This window comes from Psittacula echo (genome assembly GCF_963264785.1).
Source record: "Psittacula echo genome assembly, chromosome: 1".
NCBI classification, from domain to species: Eukaryota; Metazoa; Chordata; class Aves; order Psittaciformes; family Psittacidae; genus Psittacula; species Psittacula echo.
In genome coordinates, this window is record NC_137735.1 from 135656410 (window position 1) to 135683995 (window position 27586).

The 27586-nt window shown below is 42.1% G+C and overlaps 2 protein-coding genes across 11 annotated transcripts; one reads left to right on the forward strand and one right to left on the reverse strand.

Annotated features, from left to right (window-relative positions):
• Window positions 1-527: 527 nt before the first annotated feature.
• Window positions 528-9320, forward strand: PMPCB (peptidase, mitochondrial processing subunit beta). Of its 4 annotated transcripts, none has more exons than XM_080613482.1 (13): window positions 528-623; window positions 2633-2773; window positions 3107-3193; window positions 3652-3781; window positions 4152-4350; window positions 5009-5088; window positions 5657-5769; window positions 6302-6445; window positions 7014-7177; window positions 8477-8562; window positions 8641-8729; window positions 8958-9033; window positions 9127-9320. In XM_080613482.1, exons 1-13 carry the CDS (start codon window positions 534-536, stop codon window positions 9189-9191), a joined length of 1464 nt encoding a protein of 487 aa, XP_080469608.1. In that variant the 5' UTR covers window positions 528-533; the 3' UTR covers window positions 9192-9320. The 4 variants fall into 4 exon arrangements, 2 of the variants coding, with proteins under 2 accessions (XP_080469608.1, XP_080469609.1); XM_080613483.1 differs by having other exon boundaries at window positions 7017-7177; XR_013956446.1 differs by lacking the exon at window positions 8477-8562 and having other exon boundaries at window positions 9127-9191.
• A 50-nt stretch (window positions 9321-9370) lies between these two features.
• Window positions 9371-27563, reverse strand: DNAJC2 (DnaJ heat shock protein family (Hsp40) member C2). Of its 7 annotated transcripts, none has more exons than XM_080621665.1 (17): window positions 27425-27563; window positions 26499-26689; window positions 25833-25908; window positions 23568-23666; window positions 21187-21328; window positions 19937-20017; window positions 19096-19161; window positions 17316-17407; window positions 17093-17214; window positions 15855-16004; window positions 15482-15570; window positions 15326-15395; window positions 13566-13750; window positions 11894-11994; window positions 10892-10999; window positions 10041-10195; window positions 9371-9489 (listed from the first exon to the last, which is right to left on the reverse strand). In XM_080621665.1, the coding sequence occupies exons 1-17, from the start codon at window positions 27480-27482 to the stop codon at window positions 9415-9417; spliced, it is 1860 nt and encodes a 619-aa protein (XP_080477791.1). In that variant the 5' UTR covers window positions 27483-27563; the 3' UTR covers window positions 9371-9414. The 7 variants fall into 7 exon arrangements, with proteins under 7 accessions (XP_080477791.1, XP_080477789.1, XP_080477793.1 ...); XM_080621663.1 differs by having other exon boundaries at window positions 21187-21406; XM_080621667.1 differs by having other exon boundaries at window positions 21187-21406; window positions 26499-26600; window positions 27425-27549.
• Between the last annotated feature and the right edge of the window lie 23 nt (window positions 27564-27586).

The following is a 27586-nucleotide window of genomic DNA, read 5'->3' on the forward strand; positions in this document are numbered from 1 at the left end:
GAACTTCATAGTTACTGAAACTGGCAATAATCACAGTATCATAGAATGGTTTGGGTTGGCGAGGACCTTTAGATCATCAAGTTCCAACCCCCGTGCCATGGGCAGGGACACCTCACACTAAACCATGCCACCCAAGGCTCTGTCCAACCTGGCCTTGAACACTGCCAGGGATGAAGCATTCACAGCTTCCTTGGGCAACCCATTCCAGTGCCTCACCACCCTTACAGTAAAGAACTTCTTCCTTATAGCAAATCCAAATAATGGTGTTTGGAGAGGAAAAGCGGCCCTCCTGAATTGCGCTGTTCTGCGGAGCACAGCTAGAACAGCAGGTTGATCACAACAGAGGCCTGTATGACACAGTTTAGAATTAGCCAGCTCTGGAATAGCTTGGGAGCATCCCAGTGTCAATATGAATCACACGGGGAGCAGCGCTTCTACGCCCAACACGAGCTCCTTCGGAGTGGGGAGCCATCTCTGCGCCTGCGCACCCCTCCCCGGAAGTTCACCACTGCCCCGCCCACCCGCTCGCCAAGATGGCTGCGTCTACGGCTGGGTCAGCGGTTCGGCGGCTTTTCCTGCCTTGGTCTGCTCGCCTTCTGCGAGCAGCCGGCTCGAGGCACCGGGTAGGCGACGGAGCGGGGAAGGGGAGGTGGACTGCGGAGAGCCCAAGCGCTCCAGTGTTTCCTTACGTTGGTGCTTAGGCTGCCGCAATAGGGGCGGAGGGGATCGGAGGCCGGGAGGCGCGGTGCACGCCGGGATTTGTAGTCGCGGCGGCTGGGAACGGGGTGGTGCCGGTGGCGGTTTGCGTGGTGCATGGTGGAAGTTGTAGTCTTCGGCTGAGGTGAAGGCGGTGGCCACCTCTCGGCAGGACCCAGCGCTCTGGGTGCCGCAGGCCCCACGGTTTGCTGCTCGCTCCTCCGGGCCGCTGTTACCTCATATCGCCTCCCGTGGCGCTGAGGCGTCGGGGGCTGGCTCGGCGGCTGGGGGGCGGAACAATGCGCCGCTGGGACTGGGGCGCGATGCCTTCGAGAGGGGCAGCGGCAGGCTCCGCCCCGGCGCGGGGCTTGTCCTGCTCACGCCAGGGCAGTCCGGAGACAATTTACATTCTCCTTCTCTGCTGTTGGTATATGGAGGCTGCCTGCAGGACCCGATCTTAGAGCTCTCCCAGTTTGTCAATTTTCCTCATTCTCCCAGTTTGAAGCCTAAACTTTTCCTTCTGTAAACAGAGGAAGGAGATTTTGTGTTCAAACACAGATTTTTCCTTCCCTGTAGTGCAGTATGGCAGTGAAAATGATCCCGTGTGACAGCACAGGCTAGGAGCCGTTCTGTGGAAGAGGCCTGGGGGCTCAGGAGGACAGCAAGTTGTGCAGGCCAGCAGTGTGTCTGGCAGCAGCCTGGGCTGAAGCAGCAGGAACACAACCGGCTGATCAAATAAACTGACTAGATTGTCCTTGTCAGGCAGTTAGTATATGGCAAATGGTTTTCAGCTCCTCAGCGTAAGGACATTAGTGAACTGGACTATGTTCAGCAGAGATGGTTGCAGGCTGTAGCACGTACCCTATGAGGAGAAGCTGGCATGTCTAGAAAAGGCACAGCTTCAGTTGGACCTAACAACACCCTGGCAGAACCCATCAAAAGAAAGGAAAACATCAAAAAAAAGGAAGACAAAACCAGGCTTTTTACAGTGGGGCGTGATGGCAGAATGAGAGGCAATGGGCATAAGTTGCAACAGGAGAGGAAAAACTGGATGTATGAAAACCCTGTTTTCCTGTGAGGCGATCAGGCAGTGGAGCAGGCTGCCCAGGGAGACTGTGCAGTTTCTCACCATCCTGGGAGACTTTCAACACCCAGCTGCAAAAAGCCCGGAGCAAACTGGTGTGACCCCCCAGCTGATCCTGCTTGGAGCAGGAGGTTGGACTAGAGACCTCCTGAGGTGAGGTCCCTTCAAGCTTGAATTGAAGTTGAAAACTTCAAACTTGAAACTCAAAATTGAATAATCCTAAAATACTCTAGCCTATTGGTATTCCAGGATTAGAGCAACATCTGGATTTTGTGCTTTCAATTTAGGGCAGTCACATGGTGAAGGAATTATTTGTTTATTTGATATAATAGTGTTTTTGGAGTCCGCTGATTGCTCGAATTCGAGATACATGTTTATATTTCTTGATGTTGAAAAAGTGCAATAAACGTTTTTTTAACCTCCATGTTTTCTACCCCATTCTGATTTAATGGACTTTAACTGCTAGGTGAGTGTATAAAAGCTGGCAATTTCAGTATCTGTCCCTGTTCTGAACAGCAGGTGACTGGTTTGCAGTCCTGGACATAGGCCCTTGGACTGTATCTCTCTTAACTTTAGAAAGCACGTATCCAAAAGAATTCCAGATATTGAAGGATCTGTTCAAGGTCCTGCAGGCTCTTGCTGGTGGAACTGGGAAACAAGCGTGGCTTGTGTTGGTGGCTGATGACAGTAACATGCGTTTCTGTCAGATCATTTAATTGAAGGGAAGCAGATGCAGTATACTGCATTTTAGTTATCTTCATGTTTTTCTTCTGAGTCACATTAATGCATCCCTGATGTGAAGTCAGGATGTAACTTAACAATCTGAGTGTGACTGATGCTTTTTGCTTACAGTGTGTGCATGTTGGAACAGGCAGGCTCAGAGCTTCCAAAGCAGCGACAGAAGTAATCTTGAATGTTCCTGAAACCAGAGTGAGTCCTCTGGAAAATGGCATGCAAGTGGCTTCTGAAGACTCTGGACTCTCAACATGCACAGTAGGTAACTTGTAAAGGGAAGGTTTTTGGGTTTTTTTGTAACAGTTTATGTGTGTTCATTTCCTTGTGGAACTAAATTGCATGCTTTCAGTGTTTGCAATAATTGTTCTGAAACTTAAGCTAGGAAATAGAAGTCTTAAGGCTTTTGTAAATGATTTGTGATTAGATTTTTTTGTGAAGATCAGGATCTTACTTGTCTTTCAAACCTGCTTTTTTTAAGGAAAAAGCTGTTTAAAAATAGGTCTTGAAAATCTAAGTGTAGTTCACACACAAAGCCAGAAAAACTGCATTGTTAGCTATGCCTTCTGTATTCTTTTTCTTTCCGCCAATGAGGTTGGACTTTGGATTGATGCTGGAAGCAGGTATGAAAATGAGAAGAACAATGGAACTGCTCACTTCCTTGAGCATATGGCTTTCAAGGTAAGTATGAGTATTGATGATGGATTTTTAAATTATTTCTTTAAAGACCAATGTGAAGAACTTTGTCAGAATTGTATAAATATATTTTCCAAATCAAGATGAGGGAGGAAAAAAACGACAACTTAGACTTTGGTTTCTGTTAGAGAATGAAGCTAAAGTCCTAGTTCTGTGTAGCTGCTACGCAACTATGGGTTAGCAAGACAGGTCTAATTTAACTCACTTTTAACTTCTTGTAATAGTCTTAGCATACACAGAGTCTCCCCTTTTGCTAGCTTTTTGTTTTCATTTGGGAGAATAGTAGGATTTATATTTGCCTTTCAGTCTTAGAGAGATTAGTGTGCCAGTTTTCTTTCTGGAAGACTTTTTCTTTCTCCTGACCTTGACTTTCCCAAACAAGAAGTAATGATGCTTAGGTAAATTAAAGGGTCTAGTTTGATTTTCTTACTGTTTTGTTTCAGGGAACAAAAAAGAGGTCTCAGTTAGACCTTGAACTGGAGATTGAGAACATGGGAGCTCATCTGAATGCATATACATCCAGGGAACAAACTGTCTATTATGCAAAGGCTTTCTCAAAAGACTTACCAAGAGGTAACTGCTTTTATTCTTTAGAAAAGCAGCAAAGAACAAAACGCTTCTCCAGTTCCTGATGAGATGACACAGAGTGGTGCTTTGGCAGCGTAACGATCCTTTCCTTCCTGGGTGATGAGTCCTGTCTTGAACCTCACAGGAGAGTGAGAATGCAGGTTTGGAAAGGAGAGTGCCAGCAGGGAAGTCAATATTTGAATATTTTTGTCTTTAGGTTCGCAGAAGAAAATACCTTTTGGACTTGTAATCCCTTTGCAGATCTTATTAGTGAATCTCAGGCCACTTGGTTGTTGGGGTGGGTTTTATTTATGGAACCAGAGTTTTCTGGTAGTCTGAAAATATACTTTGCATTCCCATCTCTGTTTTCAATTAGCTGTGGAAATCCTTGCTGACATAATTCAGAACAGTACCCTGGGAGAAGCAGAGATTGAGCGTGAGCGAGGAGTTATACTTCGAGAGATGCAAGAGGTTGAAACCAATTTACAAGAAGTTGTCTTTGATTACCTGCATGCTACAGCCTATCAGAAGACAGCCCTAGGACGGACAATTTTAGGACCCACTGAAAACATCAAGTATGTTCAAATTTGTGGCTGTCTTTCATTGTGTGTTGACTTCCATATATTGAAAAGAATCACCTGAAAATGTAGGGAACAGCGTCAGTTTTCATGTTTACTCTGGGAGGTAGCTGAAGTTGCACTGGATGTTAATTATAAGAAGAATACCTTTGTTGCCTTAATTCCCTTTTATGCAGGTAGCAGAGGTTATGTATCTACTACGTGTCTTCGTTACTTGCTGTATTTTTCTCCAGTTTGTTAAAAATGCATCTGACACAAAATTGGAAATGCTCCTTTTCCCCGTCAGTCAGGTGTTATTTACATTACTGTAAACACCACTGTGCCTGCACTGCTCTTCCACCATTGTTTATAGCAGTGCAGACCAGGAGACCTCTAAATGTGCTGTTTGGTGTGAGGTCATTAGTGGGTCCTGTCTCCACCTGCCTGAAGTGTAGTTCTCATTTCTTCTCAGGAAGCTAGAAGAACTTCGAACAGCAAAATATATCAAGTTCTTATTTCCTTTTTAGGAACTCACCTTTATTTTAGCTTTTTGTCTCTCTGCTCTGTGCATTGGCAGAACTTATAATTATTTTTGTACTGTATTCTACACTTTTATCTCTTTGTACTCTAATAAACTTTACCGATACAGTAGTGATGTTTTCTTGACTGTTTCTAGGTCCATAAACCGTAATGACTTGGTGGAGTACATAACAACACATTACAAAGGACCCAGAATGGTTCTGGCTGCTGCTGGAGGTTAGTGTGAGATATTCACCCTGGGTCGTGTGAAACTGTGCTTAAAACCATGGTCTTTAAGTTTCTGGGAACAACATAATGAATTACTGCATTGTTCAGTAGGTCTTGGAAGTTCATTGTTAGCCCTGTGTGTTTTGTGTCTTCATACCCTTTGAACTTTCATTCCCTTTTCCCCTCAGTAATATTCCAGAAACCTTAAACCAGCCACTAGAAGTAAACAGAGGCCAAAGTCATTCTTCCATGTGGGCAGGAAAAGAGGGGCCTAGAAGTGGTTCATTGTGAAAAAGGGAGTAACAAGAAAGCTGAGAGAGCAAGAGAGAAATAACATCAAGGCTTGAAACTGGGAGCAGACAGCTTGTGTAATGTTAATAGTGTAATGTTTAATAGAAGGCTATTGAGGAGGATTAAGGGTGTTGATGATGATCCTACTCTATAACGGAGTTGTGAGGAATCTGAAAGTGGGGCATTAATGTGGGAGAAAATAAATTACTGCTTGCTTGAGTCTTTAAGCTGCCTGTGCAGCAATTTAAATTAATGTTTACAAAGTATGCAAAATGTCTTTGTTCAGGGGTCTGTCATGATGAGCTACTTGATCTAGCAAAGTGCCATTTTGGTAACTTGCCATCTGCTCCAGAAGGAGGACTGCCACCCCTGCCACCTTGTCACTTCACAGGTAGTGAGGTAAGCAGACAGATGGCTTTTTGAGCTGGTCCTTGTATCCCCTGTGAGCACAACTGACACATGCTGTCTGCTGAGCAAAGCTTCTCAGCCACAGGTAAGGCAGATTAAAAGGTTTCTTGCCCCCACTGAGAGCAGTAGAGTATCCCCTTGCCTGTGGTGTTGGAGCATTTCCACTTCTTAAGAATCACAAATTTAAAGGTTATAGCAGAGAACTGGAGCATCTGTGTTCTGTTCCCAGCTCTATTTGGAATCATCAGCTTTCATTGCTGCTGTTAGTTGTAAAGTGACTTGTAATGCCCTCTTCATGTACATGGCATTAGGTCTGCTATTGGCAAAGTGCTCTGAAACTGCCACAGGGAAGACTAGTTAAGGCTGATGTTGAATGAAAGCTTCATATGCTTTAGTTTTTGGTTCACTTTGTGCATGATTTATAATCCAGGTGTAACTGAAATGCCTGTTTCCTGATACTGAACTTCCCACATGCATTACTATGTACAAATTGCACTACAGCTACTTTGGTGTGTTCCCACAGATCCGTATACGAGATGATAAGATGCCCTTGGCGCACATGGCGATAGCTGTTGAAGCAGCTGGCTGGTCCCACCCAGATACAATCCCACTAATGGTAGCAAATACTCTGATAGGTAACTGGGATCGTTCGTTTGGAGGAGGCGTGGTGAGTGAATGTGCAAGCACCTTCCTGCTTGTAACAGGGTTGGTGGGCTGGTGAGATCCTCTGACTTGGGAACTGCCACATTCAGACTATCCGATGGCATTACTACTTTACGGCTGTTACTGAAGACGTTTTTTTGGAATGGAAGAAGGGGATCCAGTTGTGAGACTGAGAAAATTTGTTGCCCAAGGTCTAGGAAAATCTTAGGAAGTGGTTCTAAACCACCAAAATAGAGGTGACTTGAGGTCTGCCAACACTTAGGTAAAGTAGGATGTTTCATATCTGCATGTCATCGGAATCAGAGGGTATCAGTAACTGTCCCTCTCAAACCTAAGTAGCTTTATGATTTTTTGCTTAAATCTGGGGTGTTACTTGGAAACGTGAAGGAAAGGAACTGTTGAGATGAAGAGCTAGTAATAAGCCTCATAGCTTCTGCTGCAGCCTGTGATACTACTGCATGTTCTGTCATCATTGAAATGAAAACAGGAGACTATGGAGGTGACTCCATGGAGGAGGACTATGGAAGCTTTCAGAAAACTTCACAAAATAATCTCTTTTTCTTTTGTCTCAGCAGAATTTATCCAGTAAACTTGCTCAGATTGCCTGCCATGGTAACCTGTGTCACAGTTTCCAGTCCTTCAACACCTGCTACACTGACACAGGGCTGTGGGGACTCTATATGGTCTGTGAGCCATCCACTATACAGGACATGGTGCACTTTGTTCAGAGAGAATGGTAAGCTAACAACTGTTTCTCTAACAAGCTTGTTTTCAGGGGAGGAATACAATTCTTTACAAATAGCAGTCCTCTAAAAAGAGTATTTTTGTTTCTCTGCTGGGGCTTGCCTGGAAAAACAGATGCATCAGACTCTAAACACTGGCACCTAGTGCAGAGTCCCATCAGCCAGTTTCTGGCACCCTCACTTAGAGTGCATAGCTTAAGGTTTATGTTTGGTTTTCTTTTTCTGCTCTGGAAGAATAAATAGTAACTAGTTAGTGTAGTAGCATTCCTTGTAGAAGAAAATATGGCAGTGATTGGTTCTTGACTTGCAAGTGACAGAAGTTAGGGAACTGTTTCGAACCTGTTAGAATACAACCAAGTCAGTACACAGTGCCCATGAACTGTGTTTGACAACTGAGAGAGTAAATATTCATGAATAAGACTAATGCACATGAAAGTACGTACACACACGATTAGTCCTACCCATTCTGCAGATGCCATGCCAGGCAATGGTGTTACACAGAGCTCTAGTGAGAGAAATCAGGTAGGGCAGGTGAGCTGTTATGCACAGAATTTTCAAACCTGGGATTTTAGAAAATATTAATTCATCTAAAACTTAAATCTATGTGGAAAAGATGTCTGTAGATTGAACTGTAACACTTGAACTGCAGATGTGATTAGAAACACATACGTTGTTTAAGAGCACTGATTTAAAGTGGTGATGTTGAAATGAAAGTTGAAAATGAGGAGTTTCTGTAACCATGCAGATCACTTTTTGTGGGCCATTATTCTGTGAGATCTCTGTAAACAATTTGTGGAGATAAATGGCATCACTTTAGCTGTCAGTTTCCTGCGGCTTAGCACTGGGGAAGATCTGAACCACTCCTGTGACAAGAGTGTATTAAAATATCTACTGCATCTCCCTGTCCTGATAAAATGTTCCTTCTGCAGTGTGGCGAATCATTGTCTCACCAAGAGCCAGGAAGTAATGGACTGCCTTCTGGGCTAAGTACTTCTAATTGTTTGGCTCCTACTATCTTAGCAACAGCTATTCTCAAGCAAGTATGGACTACACTTGGTTCATGAAATACAGCTCTGCTAGGGGAAAAAACTTGATCTTGTGTATACTGGTTTGCTTTCAAAAAATGCAACTGTTACACTGCTGCTCTGCATCCTAGGGCTTGTTTCCATACCAAGCCTGTCTAGAGGAAAGTGCCTGGTAGGTGTACAAATGTATATGCACCACTTTATCACAGGCAATGTGTGCTACAGGTTACTGTTAGTTAGTGCCTTTGGATTTAAACTATTTTTCAGGATGAGACTTAGCACAAATGTTACAGAAAATGAAGTTGCTCGAGCGAAAAATCTTCTGAAGACAAATATGCTGCTACAGCTTGATGGTGAGACCTCTTAAGAGAGCTTTTTGTCCTTAGTGGAGTTGTATGCTGATAACTGAAGCATATTTTCCCCTATTTTAGGGTCCACACCAATCTGCGAAGACATTGGAAGACAAATGCTGTGTTATAAGCGCCGAATCCCAATTCCAGAACTTGAGGCAAGAATTGAAGTAAGTGGCAGTCATATTGCAACTTTTAAAGCAGGCTGCTGAGAAATTCAGTTGCTCCAGGAACTAACAATACAGAAGTCTGCCTGTTTCTAACTGAGCCAGTGTTCAGCTATTTTTTTTAATCATAGAATTAAATTTTGTTGCCTGTCCCCCTAGATTATACACAATTAAGATCAGAAACTGGTTTAGATGGGATAGATAACAAAGATGTCTCTTTACCCCTTGCAGGCTATTGATGCCCAGACTATTAGAGAAGTCTGCACAAAGTACATTTATGAAAAGCATCCTGCAGTTGCTGCCGTGGGTATGTTATGTGTTTCCCTACCCTCCCATACCCCCTCCACACCAATCACTATCAGTTTAGCATGTGTCATGGCCAACTTTCTTTAACTTCTAGGTCCAATTGAACAACTTCCAGAGTATAACAAAATCTGCAGTGGCATGCACTGGCTTCAGGAGTAGTGGAAAACAAGAACTTTCAGTGTGTTTGAGCTTAAAAAAACCCCAAATCCACACAGAAAATCCCAACTACACCCCTGTTTAAAGCTTTTGAGTTGAAGAAATGCATTTGAGAAGATTAAATCTGAAGAACGAGCCAGTCCTGTGTATCTGTGTAATTAAGGAAGGAATGAAAACATGTACAGTATTTGCATTTTTATTATAAAACAAAGATTGTCAGTAAGAGTCATTTCTTGACTTTAGTAGCATTCATCACTTGTTCTTGAGCAGCTTTCTTTGCCTTGACCATTTCAACGAGTTCCTGAAGTTTTGGGGAGAAGAAAAAAAGAAGAGAGATCCTTATCTACACATGGAATTTGTTACCACCACTGTTGTTTGAATGCTACATATATTCAGGTTGAAGCATTCTGGTTCTCAACATAGTGAGGAGTCCAAACAGTTTAATACCTTAAAACAATTTCTCTTAGAAACAAATTAATGAAAGGTCAATGCTCATCTATGTCTCTGTAGCAGGAACTCTGCTTACAAGAGGCTGGGGATCTGGCATCTACAGGAGCTTGCTGTCAGATTGTAAGACAACCAGATTTTGTGAGGCAGACTTTCCTTCCCAGCTTCCAGAGCCTCTGTTTTCACTGAGGAAAACTTAGTCCTTGCTGTGCTTTTCGGGTCTGAGTTGCCAAAAAAAAAACCCCAAAACCCCATTTCCTCACAAGGTTCCATCTTCTGCCAGTCTGTTATTGGCATATACTCCCTCTGGTAGGCAAGGCAGTAGGATAGGGAACCCTAGAAACCCAAAGGATTCTAACAAAACCTGGGCTAATTACACTCCTAGAGGGAGGTGAGGTACCTTACCTTATATCGCTTCATGCAGTCTTTTTTTGACCGGCCTGGAACAGCTGCTGCTATTTTCTCCCATCTTTCAGGAGTATTTACTGGATAAGTCTTCAATGCTTGTTCTAAAAGCTTTTGTTCTTCTGTAGTCCAAGGGGATGAATCTAAAGGTGATCCTGTTTTTAAATGCAAAAATGACAATAAGAAGAAATACGTAAGGAGACTATGAGATATGCCTAAAAACAGCTAGTCTGACTTAAGTGCTGCTGAGTTAAAAACCTGAAGGAACATAAACCACCAACCCACTAAAAATCCCAACCCTGAAACTGAATGAACAAGTAGCCCTTAGGATCTTTAAACAAAGCACAGAGAAGTTCAAAGGTAACATCTTTTATTGTCATCTGGGTGTTAACTTGTTGTAGCTGCCCTGTGAAGCTGTAGTGCTAGAGCAGCAGTGTAGCTTTTCCTTTTGTGTTCCAGTAGTCAGGAAACACAGCCTTCTGCAGGTGTCTGGAAAAGCTGATGGGAGGCATTTGGGGTTTAACAGGAGACCAAAGCTGTAGGACAATCCTGTATCTCGAGTGCATTCCCTCAGGCCTACTTTTACCTGAAAAAGTAACACTCTCTGAGGAAAATGATCTCAGCATCAGACTTGACCTGTTGCTTCACCAGGAAGCATTTCAGACTGGTACTCTTTAGTTAACTGTGACTTGTACTGTGTGTACCAGCAACCCTCAAATCCAATTACAGAGCCTAGATCGCTTACTTGCTACATATGTTTGTTCATAAGCAAGTCTTAAGAAGTTCTGGGTTACATTCTAAGAGACACAGGGGAGACAACTCTGGAAGAAAGGCTCCTCTTTCACCTTTACCTTCGAATCGTTCCGAGGGGGCAGCACTGTCCATCTGAGGCACCACACCATGCTCTTTCTTAAACTTGTCAAATGCTTTCTTGTTGATATCATCTTTTTGATGAGGGTCTATGAGCAACAGACATTGAACAGAGTGATCACTGTAATGAAGTTAAAGTCAGATATAATGATAAAACCATTGTCTAGCAGAGTATTAGTTTACAAATAACCACATCATCAAATACCCCCAATTTCTACTTCCTTTAAAATGATGGTAAATAGAGTGGTATATTAAAAAATAATCTTTCAGGGTCAAATAAACTCTGCTCAAAGTGTCAGGCTTTCCAGCCCCTATCCTGCTCAGGTGAATACGTCCTCCATGTAAACTTAAGCCTGAACCTGCTACTTCAGTGAGATCAAGAGGGATTATTCTCTCAAGTAAGGGCTGTGGCACAAAACTCGCATATCGCCAGAGCACAAGCGTGCTGGAGCTGTAGGAACACTCAAAGTCCAGGTCCTCCTTGTGCAGGGATGTGGTTTAGAACGTTTTGAAAACAGGTTTTTTTTTCCTTCTTCAGCGGAATGTTTTGGTTTTCCTTGAGGACTTATTCCAGAGCTGTCTAGGCTCCATTTACCACATTAATGCAGGTGTCTTACTCTGGTGCTGGATCCCATTCATCTTTTTAAAGTATCCTATAGCTTCCTCAGTTCCATTTATTCTAGATATTTTCCTTTGTAGGAAGCTTTCCCACAGGCCCATCTGCCTCTCTCTGAGTGCAGAAGAGCCTTGGCAATGTGTGGGGCCTACACGTCTGTGCACTGAGCTTAAGAAATTCCTGAGTCAGTCATGAGGTGATGATTTACACAACATTAGACTAAAAATGCTGAATCATGTAAATGCTCTGCTAGTCTTTTGGGAATATAGAGAGGATTTTCTCATAACAGAAACACAATGCAGTTCAAAGCCAAGCTGTACAGAAGCATGCAGGCCATCTCGTTACAGAAATAAGGTAATATAGATACCAAGCTTTTGGAGGCTCTTGGCTTTATTGATGACATCTTTTGCTGTTCGTTTCATTCCAGTAGTAGAGTGCAAGTTCATGTAATTGGCAATAACCTCCCACCTAAAGCAAGAACAGAAAGGGTCAACCAGAGTATCACGTAATAGCTTATCTTCGTACAAGCTACAGTCAAACTCCTGTAGGTATTTAAATTGACTCCTAAGTTTCATCATACTTAAATACCTATAAATTCTAATAGTAATTATTCTGGAAAGCTTTCAATCACTAAATGCAGATGTTTCCCTTAAGAATTCAGTCAGCTTAGGTGAACATTTCGGCTTCTGATACAGGAAAAGTGGGGGTAGAATGCTCAGCTGTTGATTTCCAGAATTCACGTAACACCTCTGACATTAAATACTGCAGGCTGCACTGAAAGGACTGAGAAGTTACTAGCTCTGTGTCTACCCCTGTCAGCAGAATACCTAAACATCAGATAAAAGGCCTTCAACAGGAGAGAGCTGGAACAGCCTTAGGCCCACAATTATTCCTAGTGCATTCTTAGGAAATGGAAGGGAATATTTACACCTGATCATACAGGAGGATCATAAAATCATAGAATAGTTAGGGTTGGAAAGGACCTTAAGATCATCTAGTTCCAACCCCCCTGCCATGGGCAGGGACACCTCACACTAAACCATGCCACCCAAGGCTCTGTCCAGCCTGGCCTTGAGCACTGCCAGGGATGAAGCATTCACAACCTCCCTGGGCAACCCATTCCAGTGCCTCACCACCCTCACAGTAAAGAACTTCTTCCTTATATCCAATCTAAACTTCCCCTGTTTAAGTTTGAACCCGTTACCTCTTGTCCTATTCACTACAGTCCCTAATGAAGAGTCCCTCCCCAGCATCCTTATAGGCCCCCTATCATATCTAGGTATCATATCTAGGTGTGTGTTCTCAATGAGTACTCAATTGCTGAGCTGCAGTGCAAAACCAGGTACTGGTATCACCTCCACAAAGATTATGACAGCTTTCTTTTTCTAAAAGTATGCATCCAAATCTTGTAATGGAGGCTTCAAATCCTTGAATCCTAAGTGGAAGAAGGCATTCCATTCCTGGGAAAGAATGGGATTTAAGGCATGCTCCTGTTCTTGATGCTTACTAGTGAACTGATTGCTAGTGCTGCTTTCCATGAATCCCAGCCTTTTCCTTTTACCCTGGCTCTCCCTTGGAGACAGCTATCACATTTAACTTGCATCTCTGGATGTGTTCCTCCTACTCTGTAGAGGAGAAACCAGCCTCACATTCATTGTGGAGCTACCGGAAGTAACCTACATACTTGTATTACTACCTTCATCATGGTCACTGCTTCTGTTTTGTTCTCTGCTTAATGACTGGAGCCTATCCTACAGTAAGCCCTGTGCAAACATACACCTTGGCACAATCTTACTCATGGACTGAGGCCCAAGTTTGGAGAGAGACAAGATACAAGGCTGAGGTAATGCCAGTAACATGTAGAGCATGGTACTAAGAGAAAACAAACCCCAGGCTGCTCAGAAGTCAAGAGAAAGGAGGAAGTTTAGGGAATCCTTATACTGACATCACACTTAGGATGGTCTGAGAACAAGTTGTATTATACTTGTTACTTAATGTAAATGGTTAGTAGGACTTTCAACACCAAACCCAAGAAGTACCTTGAATTAGTCCCTGCTGGGAAGAGGTTCACAGCTTTAATTAACAACTGTAAATCATCTTCTGGCCAATTTTTGCTTCCCCCTCCACCACCAGTGGTTGACTTTTCTGAACTCTTTGTTGCTTGGCGCATACGAGCTTCTGCCTCTTCTTTCTCTCGCCTTATTTGTTCATTTATTTCTTCTATCTGAAGAATTGTAAACAAGCATAATTTATTTATTTACTGTTACATTTTACAGTGACAAAAACCCCTCTGGAATTGCTTTGAGTCTTGAATTTTGCTTAGTTTCTGTTCTGTACATTACACACAAAGAAAAAGAGCAGCTTCTCTGCTCCAATATTATTTCCATACATCCCATGCATAAATTTGGCCATCCCAGATTAGGAGCTACAGCAGGAATCCATCACAGGTTCACTAGGGAATTACATGAACACTCTCAGGATTAAGGCAAAACTTCTGAATCTAGCATGAATTTACAGGCTAGCACCTGACTTACAGGAACAGATCCACGAAAGTATTAAGAACCTAAAGCAACTAGTGAGGGCAGTTCAGCATCCTGGGTGAATACACCAATTCCCAAATCTTCCAACCTGACTGCTACCTAAGCCTGGTTATGCCAGAAATTCTCAGTTACTACGGCTGTGCTAAGTTAGCATTAACTGCAACAACACAGATTTTAGTAACTAAGTGCTTACTCAGGGTTACACGTCTACATGTACGTTGTTAGGAAGCCATTCAGCAGAACTTATGTTATCCATTGCACATCTCTCTGAATTGAAATCACATCCTGAGACTGTGGGTGATGTATCTTTAATGTATCTGATTCCGAGTATGCCCAGTCCAGCCTTGGCGATACTAAAAAACCGATGCACTTATGCCTGTGGCAGGATGCTCAAAACAGGTTTCTTGCTATCTCCTAATAAAATCTTCCTGACAAAGGAAAGTTGCATTAATAAGAATTATCTGTCAGGTAAAAGTGGAACAGTTTTAACAGAGAGACTGAAAGGTGACTGTCCCATGTCTGAAACACTCCCCTGGAGACTGAGGATCAGATTCAGTCCCTTGAATTCAGTTGTCTGATAAGTAAACCTGACCCTGGGATGGGGACAGATCATCTTCCCACCAGGAAAGAAAGTTCACAGGTGTGAATCCAAAGCAGATGAGAGAAAGCATCTTATTCTTTCTGCAGGATGTAGGTTCAGTCTTATTAGTCCATACGGCTTTTCCCTGATGGAAAATTTAAGCACATCCTTGCTGAGTTTTTAAATCTTGATTGCAAGATATGCTTTTCCCATATTTTGGTATCCTCCAACTTGTCCTTCCAGTGCCTACAGCCTGCAGCAGTCCTTTTGTGAATCTAAAATTCCCAGGTCACGAATATCAGACTAAGACTTTTCTTGCATAACAGAATAGGTTAAGACTGCCCTCCTTCCCCCTTAGGTAACTGCTACGCATTGCTGGTAAAATTAAGTTCCCCCACTGTTTCTGTATACTGTACAAATGGTAGCTTTTGTGTCTTTTACTGATTGAAAATGTGTACTTTTCCCCTCAGCTGGCCCTGGTTATTTCACCACCCATGAACTATGTAGCACTATGTAAAATGGCAGAGAGATCAAGTCTGCCTGGGGACCATTAAACTCAGGTCTTGGTGTTTAACAGGCAGGATTCCACGCAGCCACGTTGTATCTCACTTCATTCAGTCACGCAGATGTCCCAAATGGAATTACTCTGTTATTTTGACTTGACACTCAGCATAATTACCTGTTTTACTACAGCCGCCTTTCCTCCTTCCCTTGTTGTGGATGTAAGTGCTTCATTCAAGCATTGCAGACTAAAAATAAATTATTAAGTTACAACGGATAGCTAGGAGAAAGATGGGTATCAAAATGAGCAGGAATCAGCAGCAGGGAGACTCACCTTGCTAGCTCAAGACGATCACAAAGCTTTTCCACCTCCTCCATCATTTTAACACAATCTGCCTCATTATCAGAAAAGTAATTCCAGTTCTGGAAGCAGAAATACATGTTCTACAAAGTTCTTGAACTTTATTGTCCCGTTCCTTCAGACAAAGGCTTAACACACAGCATTCTTCAGCCACTGCTGTGTTTGGACCTATTTGGTCAGCTTCACTCATATGATAAGTACGTGTTTTAATATTTTGATTTTTAATAAACCCGCTTTCCATACCCATCTCCAGCCATAAGTACAAGCATGTGACAGGGTTTGATCTAAGCAAATATAATAATTTCATTAATATAACATGTATTTCACTATAATAATATTTAAATACCTTGCACGTTGTTCTCAGTTTTTGCCTTTCTTTCTTGATGGCTTTTTTCTGTATCTCTTTTTCCTTTTTTGCTACTAATGCCTGTTGCCTAAATTCTTCTTCCTCCTTTTCTTTTGCTAACCGTGCAGCTTCTAATTCTGCTTGTCTTTGCTGCAAAAGGATAACAACAAAGAAACCTCAACAAAGTCACACTGTTATATGGTCATTCAGTCATTCAATATGAAAATGTGCTGTTTCTGGGGTATGTTTAGTTTTGGGGGTTTTTTTGGTGTATGTGTGGTTTTGCATCAATTATTTAATGTTTGGTTTTCAAGACTTTAGAGGGAGCTGGTGAAACATGTACCAATTGGCATTAATTCAAATACTCACTTGAGGACCCCTGGTTGATAAATCCTGACTTCTTTTACAATGAAGATACAAAGCTGTGTAAAATTTCCTGTGCCTGCCCCAAAAGTACAAGCTGGGAATTGTGCAGTGTTGCAGTATTTCTGCTGCATCATTATTAACATAGTATCTTACAGTGCTCCAGTATTGTCTTTTAAGTCACTTTTTAGCACCTTACAGTTCCCTTTCATTCCTGGTACTGCTTTCAGAGTCATCTTTCCCAAACTGTTAGTATTAATCAAGTACCATAGAATAGTTTGAGTTGGAAGGGACCTTAAAGCTCATTCAGTTCTAACGCCCCTGCCATGGGCAGGGACACCTTTCACTAGACCAGGATGCTCAAGGCTCTGTCCAGCCTGGCCTTGAACACTGCCAGGGATGGGGCAGCCGCAGCTTCTCTGGGCAACCTGTGCCAGGGCCTCAGCACCCTCACAGGAAAGAACTTCTTCCTTTTTCCAAATCTAAATCTACCCTCTCTCAGTTATGTTACCTCAGTGTTTCATACCAACCAAACATTCACAGACCATATGCACAAGGCAAGCTGCTGTATCCATTTTATGGAAAAGGAAAGCAGGCCATGGAACTTAATGACTGCTTCTAAACCAGAGGAAGTGTATGCAACAACAGAAGCCAATGTTAGCAGTTTATTTTTGTGTCAGATCTGTGCTCCTTGTTTTCATCTCATTCTCAAAAGGCTGTCAGTCTTGCACTGCCTGATGCACAGGGATCACAAACAACACATCTTTAAATCCCAATATCATTTCAACAGTAACCTTCTGACACATCTAGAAGCTGATGCAGTGGATCAGGTGTGAATGAAGTGTTTTTCAACCCAAATAAACTATTTAACTTACTTTTTCTTTTGCCTCCTGTTCTTTTCGTTTTGCTTCTACTTTTGCTTTCTTCTCTGCTTCTTTCTTTGCCTTTTCTTCCTCCTTAAATTTCTTTATCCTGGGATCACAGCTGTATGCATTGTCTGGTAGAAGAAAAGACACATCATGTACAAAAGAAAACCAGGAGATTTGCACTGTTAGTTCACAAATCTCTCTTTAAAACCCCAGCAATTTATATGCTCACCAACAAGTGTCCTAATTCTGTTCATTTCTTCTTTTTTTCTTAGTGCTCTGGCAGCTCTGTTCTGCTTTTCAATCCACCTCCTTTCATCTCGACTAAAAAACAAAAGCAGAATTAGTTCAGTGCTAACACCCTACAGTGTCACTCTGCTAGATATACATCAACAAACCTTTTAAAGTTTCCCCACACAGATGCTTTTTTCTGAATACTTCAAAAAAAATGAAGTTCCAGACGCCAAGCTCATATCAAAAGCCAGTAAGTGTTTACAGCATTCCATAAACCTGACAAAACAAGCTGCTTATCCATCATCACAGGGAGTGAGATCATGGACTTTCACGCAATCCACTTGTTGACCAAACATTAAACCCAGGCAAAACAACTGAAATGCTGGCATACACTTTAATTAAAAGGCAGCAATATAATCAGTGTCAATTATCTCCATTTTACAGAACATAGGTCATGCCAAGTAAACCCATCTGCACAGAAAGAACACCTTCTATGAAGTACTGTAACACCCCAGTACAACCATGTCCAGTTCACTCCAGTAAAACACAGCTCAGGTTAAATAGATTAACACTTGGGTGGCTGCATCTGAAAGTATTTGTCAGTGCTGTCAAGGAAGAGACAAATTTCTAGCAGGGGTCTATATCCTCATCCACACAACCAAATGCATAACAATATACCTCAGAACAAACAGAACAATCCCCATAACATAGCAGGAGACTACTACAATGTTTAAGACATAAACATCACCTTTGACAAGAAGGGCTAACAAGAATCATGGCCATCTGAACAGAAGCTGAAACATAGTTCTAAGTACAGCAGAGTATGTACCATTCGTCTAAACACTTCTAAAAAGGACACTAAGGACTGGAATAAGCACAAAAAAGAGCTGTGGTGCAAATAATTCAAGACCCTTCCAATGAGAAGCCTTGAGATCAATCTGTATAATTTACTAAAAATACAAGTGATGTGGAACTAGTTACATGCCTTCACAGAATCTTCACAGGAGAGAGTACACTGGGTTCAGAGAGGCAGGAAAAGGCATAAGAGCAGAGGAACAAGTGCCTAGTGACAGCTTGAATATGGCTGTTTCTAGCCAGAAAGCAAGCTAACCACTGAATGTAACTACAAAACTGATTCCTGTTCAAACGTGGAAGCAGAGGTTCATACAATGCAAGTTATGGTTATACAAGGATGACTAAGTGAAAGGTTGTGTCCCATGAAATCCGTGTTAAGACTGAACGATTTGCTGCTCTAACTTGAACATTCTGTGTTTATAACTGTAGGAAGGATAAAAATAGAATGTATTTTCCAACAGCTACATGGGCTGAGTAATTCAACAACTATCACTACATCAGCAAATTCAGGATTCAGTTAAAATCGAGGCATCAGAACTAATCTCTCTAAATTCTAGAAAGTATCACTTGTCTCAGCACAGCTTAATAAATAGTTGGAGAGAAATGACGCGTGCTTACTCATCCACTCTGTTCTGGCTTCTGTGTTTGCAGCTTGCTGTAACTGCAAGTCTAAACTTAAGACAAACACGCATTTCAAAGCACCTCAGAAGCACCTCCGTTAATGCAAGCAAGAACTACCTCAGTTGCACAAGTAAGACAAAGCGAAGCCCACAGTCCAGTTAAAATCCATGACTGACTACTGAACTAGAAGACTGGAATTCTCAGTTCAGCTACCTTTCCTCCCATGACTTCTCTGATAGGAAGTTGGAAAATCTTCCTGTATCAGTCTCACTCTCTCATCAAATTTCTTTGTATTTACATACCATTCTGCTTTTTCTTTTTCCTCTTCATCTAAATAGGAAAATTCTCTCCAGGAATCAAAATTATACCTAAAGTAAATTAGAAGAGAAAATAAAAAGTGAAGAAAGAAAAAAAACTATTACAAATAATCTACCTTTTCTACTATTAGGTTTTTGTAGGCAATTATACTGTTATTTATAATACATAATTTACAATTACACTGTATGTACAAGTACACTGTGTGTACTGTATGTACGTGGTGATTCCACTGTGTTAAGTCAAAACACAAGATGCTATTGAAAGTAATGATTCACATCTGTCGGCACTGTAAAACAGACTGCATTTTAGGATGGGATCACTCTCATCAATTCAAAATGCCTACAATGCAGTTGTCTAAGCTCCCATTATAGGCAGTGGAGATGGAGTGCAGTCTGCAGAGCTCAGAAATTACTCTTTATATAAGCGTCTGTATTTAACAGTAAGTCAAGCCATAAACTCTACTGACTTTATTGGACTAGACAGACCTCCTTAACTAGGGGAACTTAAATGCCTAGTAGATACCTCCACTAAAAACACAAGTTAGGTGAGATGAAATCCACTGCTAAGCTGTGGGTCAGCTTGGTTCACAGCCATTGTGGTCACAGAACCATCAGAAGCTCCTGCTGTAACTGTGAATTCACAACGTGGATGTATTAGCTCAGAGAAAAGACAGCTCAGTTTGTGGAAGGCACCAACAGCTGTGGGGTAATTTCGTATCATTACTAGGTCAGAACAGATCCTGCCAACAACCTACATGTGAAAGGGGCTGCAAGCCCATGACATCACAGATCTTGAATGCTGTGAATAGAATATTGGCTAACTTACCAAAATGAATAGAACGCATCTACCTCTTCAAATGAAGAGTTCATGTCTCCCAGTTTAGGAACATTTTTCTTGTTTGACCACCTGAAAATAAATGGATATATTCAAAAAATTATATATATAACCTGACTTCATAATATGGCATATGTTAAGTATGGAATCAAAACACCAAATCAGAGGCTCCCTCCACCAACACAGAGTGGCACCAGCAAAGAAGAAGAGAACAGGAGAGAGTTCCTTCTACACATCCTTCAGACTGGGCCTTTTTTGTGGAGCTCCCCCAGAACAGCAAAGTCCTCCTGCCTGAGTTTGGTGGGCCTACGAGGAGACCTGATGGAGAACAAGATGTGCTATAGGCATCAGTTCTCCACGCACATTCTCCTAGTAGAGAAACTTAAAGAATGTGGACAAAATGTGCTTTGTGAATAACTTGGCTCTGTAGTATGTTACCGGAAGTTTTCCACACATTCTAATGGAGCACAAAGGAATAAAGCATGCTCTGCCTCCATTCCATTTTTTCCCTACAAAGAGGGAAATCTTCCATAGACTCTGGAATTTGTTATTCCATGACATAGCATCCATTTCCAAGCAGAGAAGGGAAAAACCCATCTGCCAGCCACAGACCCAGGTCTCAATGTCTGGAATACTCGATAGAAGATTCAATAATGATAATAATCAGAATATGTTGTAAAGTGCCTCACACAATAAACCACTTTTTTCCTCATACAGGTAAAAAGTGAAATAAACTTCTATTGTGACAGCCTTAATACAAAGTTAATGGGCAAGCAGGAATCAAATGCAGAAAGAAAAAAGTGACATTAACAGAAAACCACCGAATACTGAGTTACATTTATCTTCTCTTTTAAATTGGGAACATAACAACTGTCTTCTGTTAATGTCTCACCCTCATAAGAAAATAAGGAAATTTTAGTCAGTAGCATACACACACTTGGTGTAGCAAATAATTTTAAGATGAAACAATGTGCGGTACAAAAACCAGAGTAAGTTACATGGAGCTGAGAACAGCCTTGGCTTTTAATCTCATGGGTCAAACCCAATGCCACCAGTGTAACAGCTCAGATTACTTTAAAATTAAATAATAGAGAATTCACTATTTTACTTGTATCCCCTTTCTAGCAAATTAATGCATCTCCCAGCATCCCTTAAAATCACACCTCCTAGGAACACAATCCCAGAAGAGTTTGCAAATGCTGGTCCTCCAGCAACAGCGGAGGCAGTCTGACAGAACTTACCGGGCGTTTCTCTCAAAAACTGGTGAAAAAACTTCAAAGAAGTTTTCTTTTGCTTCACTTTTGGAAGGTACAGAGTTATCAAAAGTAGGGTCTATGCTGTTAAATGCTCGTCGTTTCACTGGATCAGATAATATTTCATAAGCTGAAAAAAGGTTACCAGGCATAAAATGTGAGACTGAGGCAAGTGTTCCCCACATACGTGGGAATGTGACAGAAAAGGCTGTAAATAATTAGAAAGATGCTGTCAGATCTGTGTTTGATCTCTCATTCTGTACAGCTCGGTATACAATTATTTTAGTGACACTAAAAAGCACTGCTGTCAATGCCTGGTAAACTAAGCAGGAGGAAAATGTTTATGAAACACAACACATTTAACCACTAAGATATACAAAGCATATATTTAGAACAATTTTGTTGCAGTAAATTCGGTTCAGGCACTGGGAGTGTGGGCATGACATCTTAGGCTTTTATCCTACACCAGATCCTTGCAGCTAAATTGACAAAACATCTACTAAAACAGGCGCAGAGTAGCAGCAGCCCTTGAGTTAATATGATGCAAGAACTGGCAAGAATAGGAGCCCATTCATTAGAACTTTTCAAGCTCATTATAAAGTTGTACTGAGACTTGGAAAGAGTATAAATCACCACACAGCTACTAGCCAAAACATGCACACACTCCCAGTTCTCCTGTTCTTAAAGTTGGGGAGCATCACATTACTGAATCTTACATCCTGGCAATCACACACATTGCAGCTTCAATAACCTCTTGTTTTTTCTCCAGGATGTGTGGAGTCACTTTGTCAGTTCTACAATGCCCACTGGTTTTTTTTCAGTAAATTGAAAAATCGAAGGAATCAAATTAATTTTGTGATCGTTCATGGGCTTCCCAAGCTGCATCCCTGGACAAAGAACACTGCACCTAGAAGGTGGCACCTAGAAGCTGATAAGCTGAAGGAAATGTTGGTGCTCTGGGGTTGTGTAAATGGATCTTGCCGCACATGTCACTGCAAAGGAAGGAATGCAAGGGACTACGAATGAGCTGCTGTCTGCCAGCCTTAGCTTCCCCTCTGGGAAGGGACTTCTCTCTGTTAATACTCTAAATGACCCCAATTATCTTCTACATTGCAAGCTAGGAGCTTCAGTAACCCTCATACCATGTTCCTGATGCAAGAAATTCTGTGTGGATCCATTGGCTCCTCTTCCACTTAAGAGATGTTCCTTCCACACAGATCCAAAATAGTATTGCCACATACAGTGCTGGAGGAACAGAGTATCTCCCACTCACTTCTTTGTCAAACCCTTTCAAACTGCCTTTCAAGCTTCTTCATTCCACTACAACTTGGTGCTATTTTGGACACCCCTTCCCTGCTATAGCATTTCCTTCCTCCAAAGTGCTGTCTGGAAGTATTACTCCTCTTCTGTGCCGCTTTGTGCTTTCCTTTCTCTTTATCCTTAAACTTAGATCATAAACAGTTACAGAGAAACACTTTCCTCCTCACATGTAGAACACAGAGCATATCCCTGAATTCAGGTGCAGGCTGTTCATTGTAAGTATCTGCCAGTTTCTGACAGGACTGCAACTATGGACAAATAATTTCCTTTGGGAACTTCTTACATTTTGACATCTAAAGCAATAGCTTGTCTAACATATTATCTAACGTTTTAACTAGTATAGTAACAAGAAACTCACAAGAAGTAAGTTTAGAACACACAAATTCCAGGTTTTCCTCCAACCTCAACCTTATTGAGTCAAACAAAATATTGTTTAAAATAAACAAAAAAGCCAGACTCCAAAGCATTTCTATACATGTTCAGTCATACACCTAGAACACTCCCTGCAGTTTTGGAATCAGCCAGCAGTAGTGTTCTAGGTCACTACAGGCAAGAAGGGAAATGTTATTCGCCTGAGTTCACTTGGTTATCTGTGGGCAAAAAAGAGCAGCTGAAGAAACAGATACGCTAGATCAAACCAACAGATGCTCTGTTGACAGAGTAGGTGCATTAGAATTCAGTTTTTCCAGTTGCTGTTGGTGGCTCAGGGGAATCTCTCCACAGCACAGCAGCTTATCCCAGGTAGTACTACCTCTAGTAGTTCACATTTCATGTGCTGCTACAAACGTTCACACTTTGTCACCAAGTGACACAGTAGACAAACATCTGTCAGTTGCATCCCCATACTGCTCCTACCCAAAGGAAAGTTATATTAATGTGATCTCTATTTATTATATTAAATAAATGTGTCTATTTATTAACTGGAAAAAGAACTTCTCTGGCTTTTTAATAACTCACAATTCTTTAAAAGCCTAATAAAGCACTACAAATACATTTCAGATTATCAACTAGATTGAGAATGTATCTAATAAAAGAGATCAATTGCTTACCTTTAGTTATGCATGTAAAATAATCATTATCACCTTCTCCTATCTGTTCCCCTGCAGCTTTTCGTTTGTCTGGATGATGTTTCAACACCATGGATTTATCTATGAAATAGATGCATTACGTTTAGAAATGCTTCATCATCATTAACAGTTTATTTCTCACAAACCACAAAGTAACAGAGTAATTCCAACTGACATTTCTCTAATTAGGTACTTTAAAAACCCCCAACAACCAAAACCAAAAAACAAACCCCAAAACCGTAAGGACAAAAACAGATGAGTTAACAAATGTTCTTTCATAGAATCATAGAACTAATTTAACCATATTTTCAGAATTTAAAATATTGCATCTTTGCTGGGACACAAAATAACCACAACTCAGGAACCTGTGCAATCATACTGAAAAAAAAAAAAGAATAATTAATGTAATTTTAGTTATTTCTAATTAAAAGCAAAATCATTCAGATAAAATAAAAATTGTATTCTATCCCTTTACTCAAGTTCTGAGCACAGCCCAAGGTGAAACTTAGCAAGGGAACTACAGCCATGTGCCGGTAAAGACTGCTGCACTTAACGTGGATTACACACATGGGACTTTGTGGTCAAGTTCTCTCCTTAGGCCTAAATCCTAAGATTTAACTAGCACATACGAAGTATCTACTGAAGTTGCTACCAGGTTTTCTTAGTGTTTAAACAGTAAACTAGATTTTAGACTGACTACTTAGACAAACAGTTTAGCCATATTGTCATACAATGTAAAACGTACCTTGTTGGCTTGCTATAAAATACCAGAGAGAAGATATCATGCAAGTAGTTAGAGCAACCTGCCTTTTGAGAAACAAATCAGAATCCTTCTTAAAAATAGGAAAGCACAGTATGTACTGGTGAGAAAGACTCACATCTCTATACCCCCATCTAATAACAGAGTGCTGTTAGGATCCTAAAAAGAGACATGCCCCAGTTCTTGCTTGAAAAGATTATCAAGACCACTAATCATCACCAGAACAGGTGCTCTGTGCTCCACAGTGGTGCTGCTAAGCAACATGTACTTAAGGCAACATTATTTATAGAATTGTAGAATGGTTTCGGTTGGAAAGGACCTTAAGATCATCCAGTTCCAACCCCCCTGCCATGGGCAGGGATGCCTCACACTAGACCATGTCACCCAAGGCCTCATCCAACCTGGCCTTGAACACTACCAGGGATGGAGCACTTACCACTTCTTTGGGCAACCTATTCCAGTGCCTCACCACCCTCACAGGGAAGAACTTCTTCCTATATCTAACCTGACCTTCCCCTGTTTAAGTTTAAACCCATTTCCCCTTGTCCTATCACTACAGTCCCTAATGAAAAGTGCCTCCCCAGCATCCTTATAGACCCCCTTCAGATACTGGAAGGCTGCTATGAGGTCTCCAAGCAGCCTTCTCTTCTCCAGGCTGAACAGCCCCAACTTTCTCAGCCTGTCTTCATATGGGAAGTCCTCCAGTCCCCTGATCATCCTCGTGGCCCTCCTCTGGACTTGCTCCAATGTCCTTTTTATATTGTTCTTATTTCCTATGCAAGTTGGTAATTTGCTAATTTCCACCCATTTTTATTTGTGAGCAGCTGTGGTTTCACTGGGACAGTTATTCTACTCACAAACAGAACAGTTGTACAGGCAGTTGTTTTCAAGATCAACTCATAAAAACCATCAGCTTATTTCATAATACTATTTCATAAAGGCCACTGAACAACCTTCAGAGTACTTTTAAACCTTCCTCCACTAGACACCTGCATCCTTCTTGCAAAGTCAACTCAAAGTCAACTCTTAGCCACATTGCTTTCTAAAGAGAAAGATTCCAAAGCCCAACATGTTTCTTCACATGCAAGTACCACAAATGCCTCCAATCACCTGCATACAGTTCTGAAATATGAGCTAGCCATTATTATGGGGCTCCAAGGTACCAACCTACTGAAACACATAGGACAGGGCTGGCTCTACTTTTCTGCCTCTCCCTGAGCCTGACTGCAGACTCAGAAATACAGAAACACAGTTATAGTGTCAACGCTGTTGATGAAAAAAAGGCAAGAAAGCAGAGATGTGAACTCAGTGAAAATGCTTAATTCTGTAGACTTAGAGCTGTGATGTGAATTTAGAAGGCTGGCAAGCAACAGAAACCAGAGAGACAGCATTTTTAGGCCTGTGAAGCAGTAAAAAGCCTGTTCATAACATATATGTATTTTCACACGGAAAACAATTTTGTACATCTGAAAAGAAAAGGTACTTACGAGCTGCTTTGATTTGTTTTTGAGTAGCCCTGTAGCGTATATTGCCTAGCCCGAGAACTGCATAATGATCTTGATTCTGAGGGAAAGAAAGAACCAAATGAACCCTTAATAAATAAGACCTAAAAAGCCACAACACACATAGACAACCAGTTCCCCCTGTCCTTTAAAAGCAGGAAGCAGATTGCTTCCTACAATAACTATTAGAAAAAGGCTGTAGGAACAATTATTGTAAACACCATAATTACTGAATAACAAAACATGAATCAGTTAAGACAGTACTGCAGAAATTCAAGTAGTTTAATCTAAATTGGATTAAGGCACTGACTCTGAGAAAGTTCAATTACTGGAAAACTGAATTGCTGTCTTTAATATTAAAGAGTGCTGACATAACTCCAGAATAGGGGAGGCTGTAACAGGGAGAAGAGACACCTTCACTGCTCACAGACAATGAAATCAAAAGCAACAGTTCCAGACTAAGATCTTCTGATGCGTGCTTGAGCTTGCCCTCATCAACCAGCTATGTGTGGAAAATATAAACATTAAGGAACATAAACTTGTGGGGTAGGAGGAGGGGAGGAAGATGATCATTGACAGCTGGGAATGGCAGATAACTGATGGGAGATTTGCAGCAAAAATCGTAAACACTAATATGCATCAACTCAATACCTTCCAGTCCTTTGGATCAAGGGTTTTTAACATAGGAAACTCTTCAAGCTGCAATTCTTCATCCCCTGATTCTTCAGAAAGTTCCTTCTCATCTTCTAGCTCCTGGAAAGAGGCAGAAACATTTATGTTTCTCCTCTTAATAAACGCTTCAAACCATCTTCCCACCGGTTCCACTTGACAGAGTACTGATGCTATAAGCAAAAACATAAAAGCAACTTCACCTTCTGTGGTTTACTTTTTAATCTTTTTCAAACTGAACCCCACCAAAGCCCATAAAAGCACTGAATCACAAGAGGCCACAGACTGCCACATCTTCTACTTCCCTCTCACACGCCAGTGTTGTAAAGGCTGCAAACACCAGAACGCGGTCCCTATCAGACGGTACCTTCCAAACACTTCATTGTGCTCTCAAATCTTGAAAGGTGCTTTCTTAAAGGAACGCACACGTTAAATTTTATTTAGTCTCTTCCTTGCGCTAGTAACAGAGGCGATAACCGCGGCAGAAGCACTACGTCTGGACTGATCTCCGCGTTCCCGCTCCCCCTGCACAGGCCCCTCCCTCTGGCAGCGAGAGCAGACTTGTTGCTCACACACCGACTCGAATCGAGCACCGAGGCACATGCAACACGCGAGGAGAACAGAGTTGAAGTGAAATAAACAGAAAAGTTCCTCAGAAGCAGGAGATTTTCCGGCCCTGGCCCTGGGCAGCGGCTCCAGGGGCAGGCTACCCCTTGAACACGCACTCGTTTGAGCGGGAGGAGCCCCGGTCCCGACAGCCGCAACCCTGCACCTCGGCGGGACGGAAGGCAGCGGGACACCCCGACACCGCCGCCCGGTCCCCTGCCCTCGTGCCGCATCCGCCGGCCGCGGCACCAGCTACAGCACCGCGCCCGCACCCGGGCCGCTCCGGCCTCCCCGGTACCTACCGGCCGACAGCGCCCGGGTGACGGCCGTGACCTGCCCCTCCTGCGCCCCCCGCAGCATGGCGGCGACGGCGGCCGAGCGGCCGCAGCGAGCTTAGGGCCTGGGCGCGGGGCGCCGCTAGCCTCGCCTCGCCGGTTGCCAGAAGCCGGCGCATGGAGGCGCCC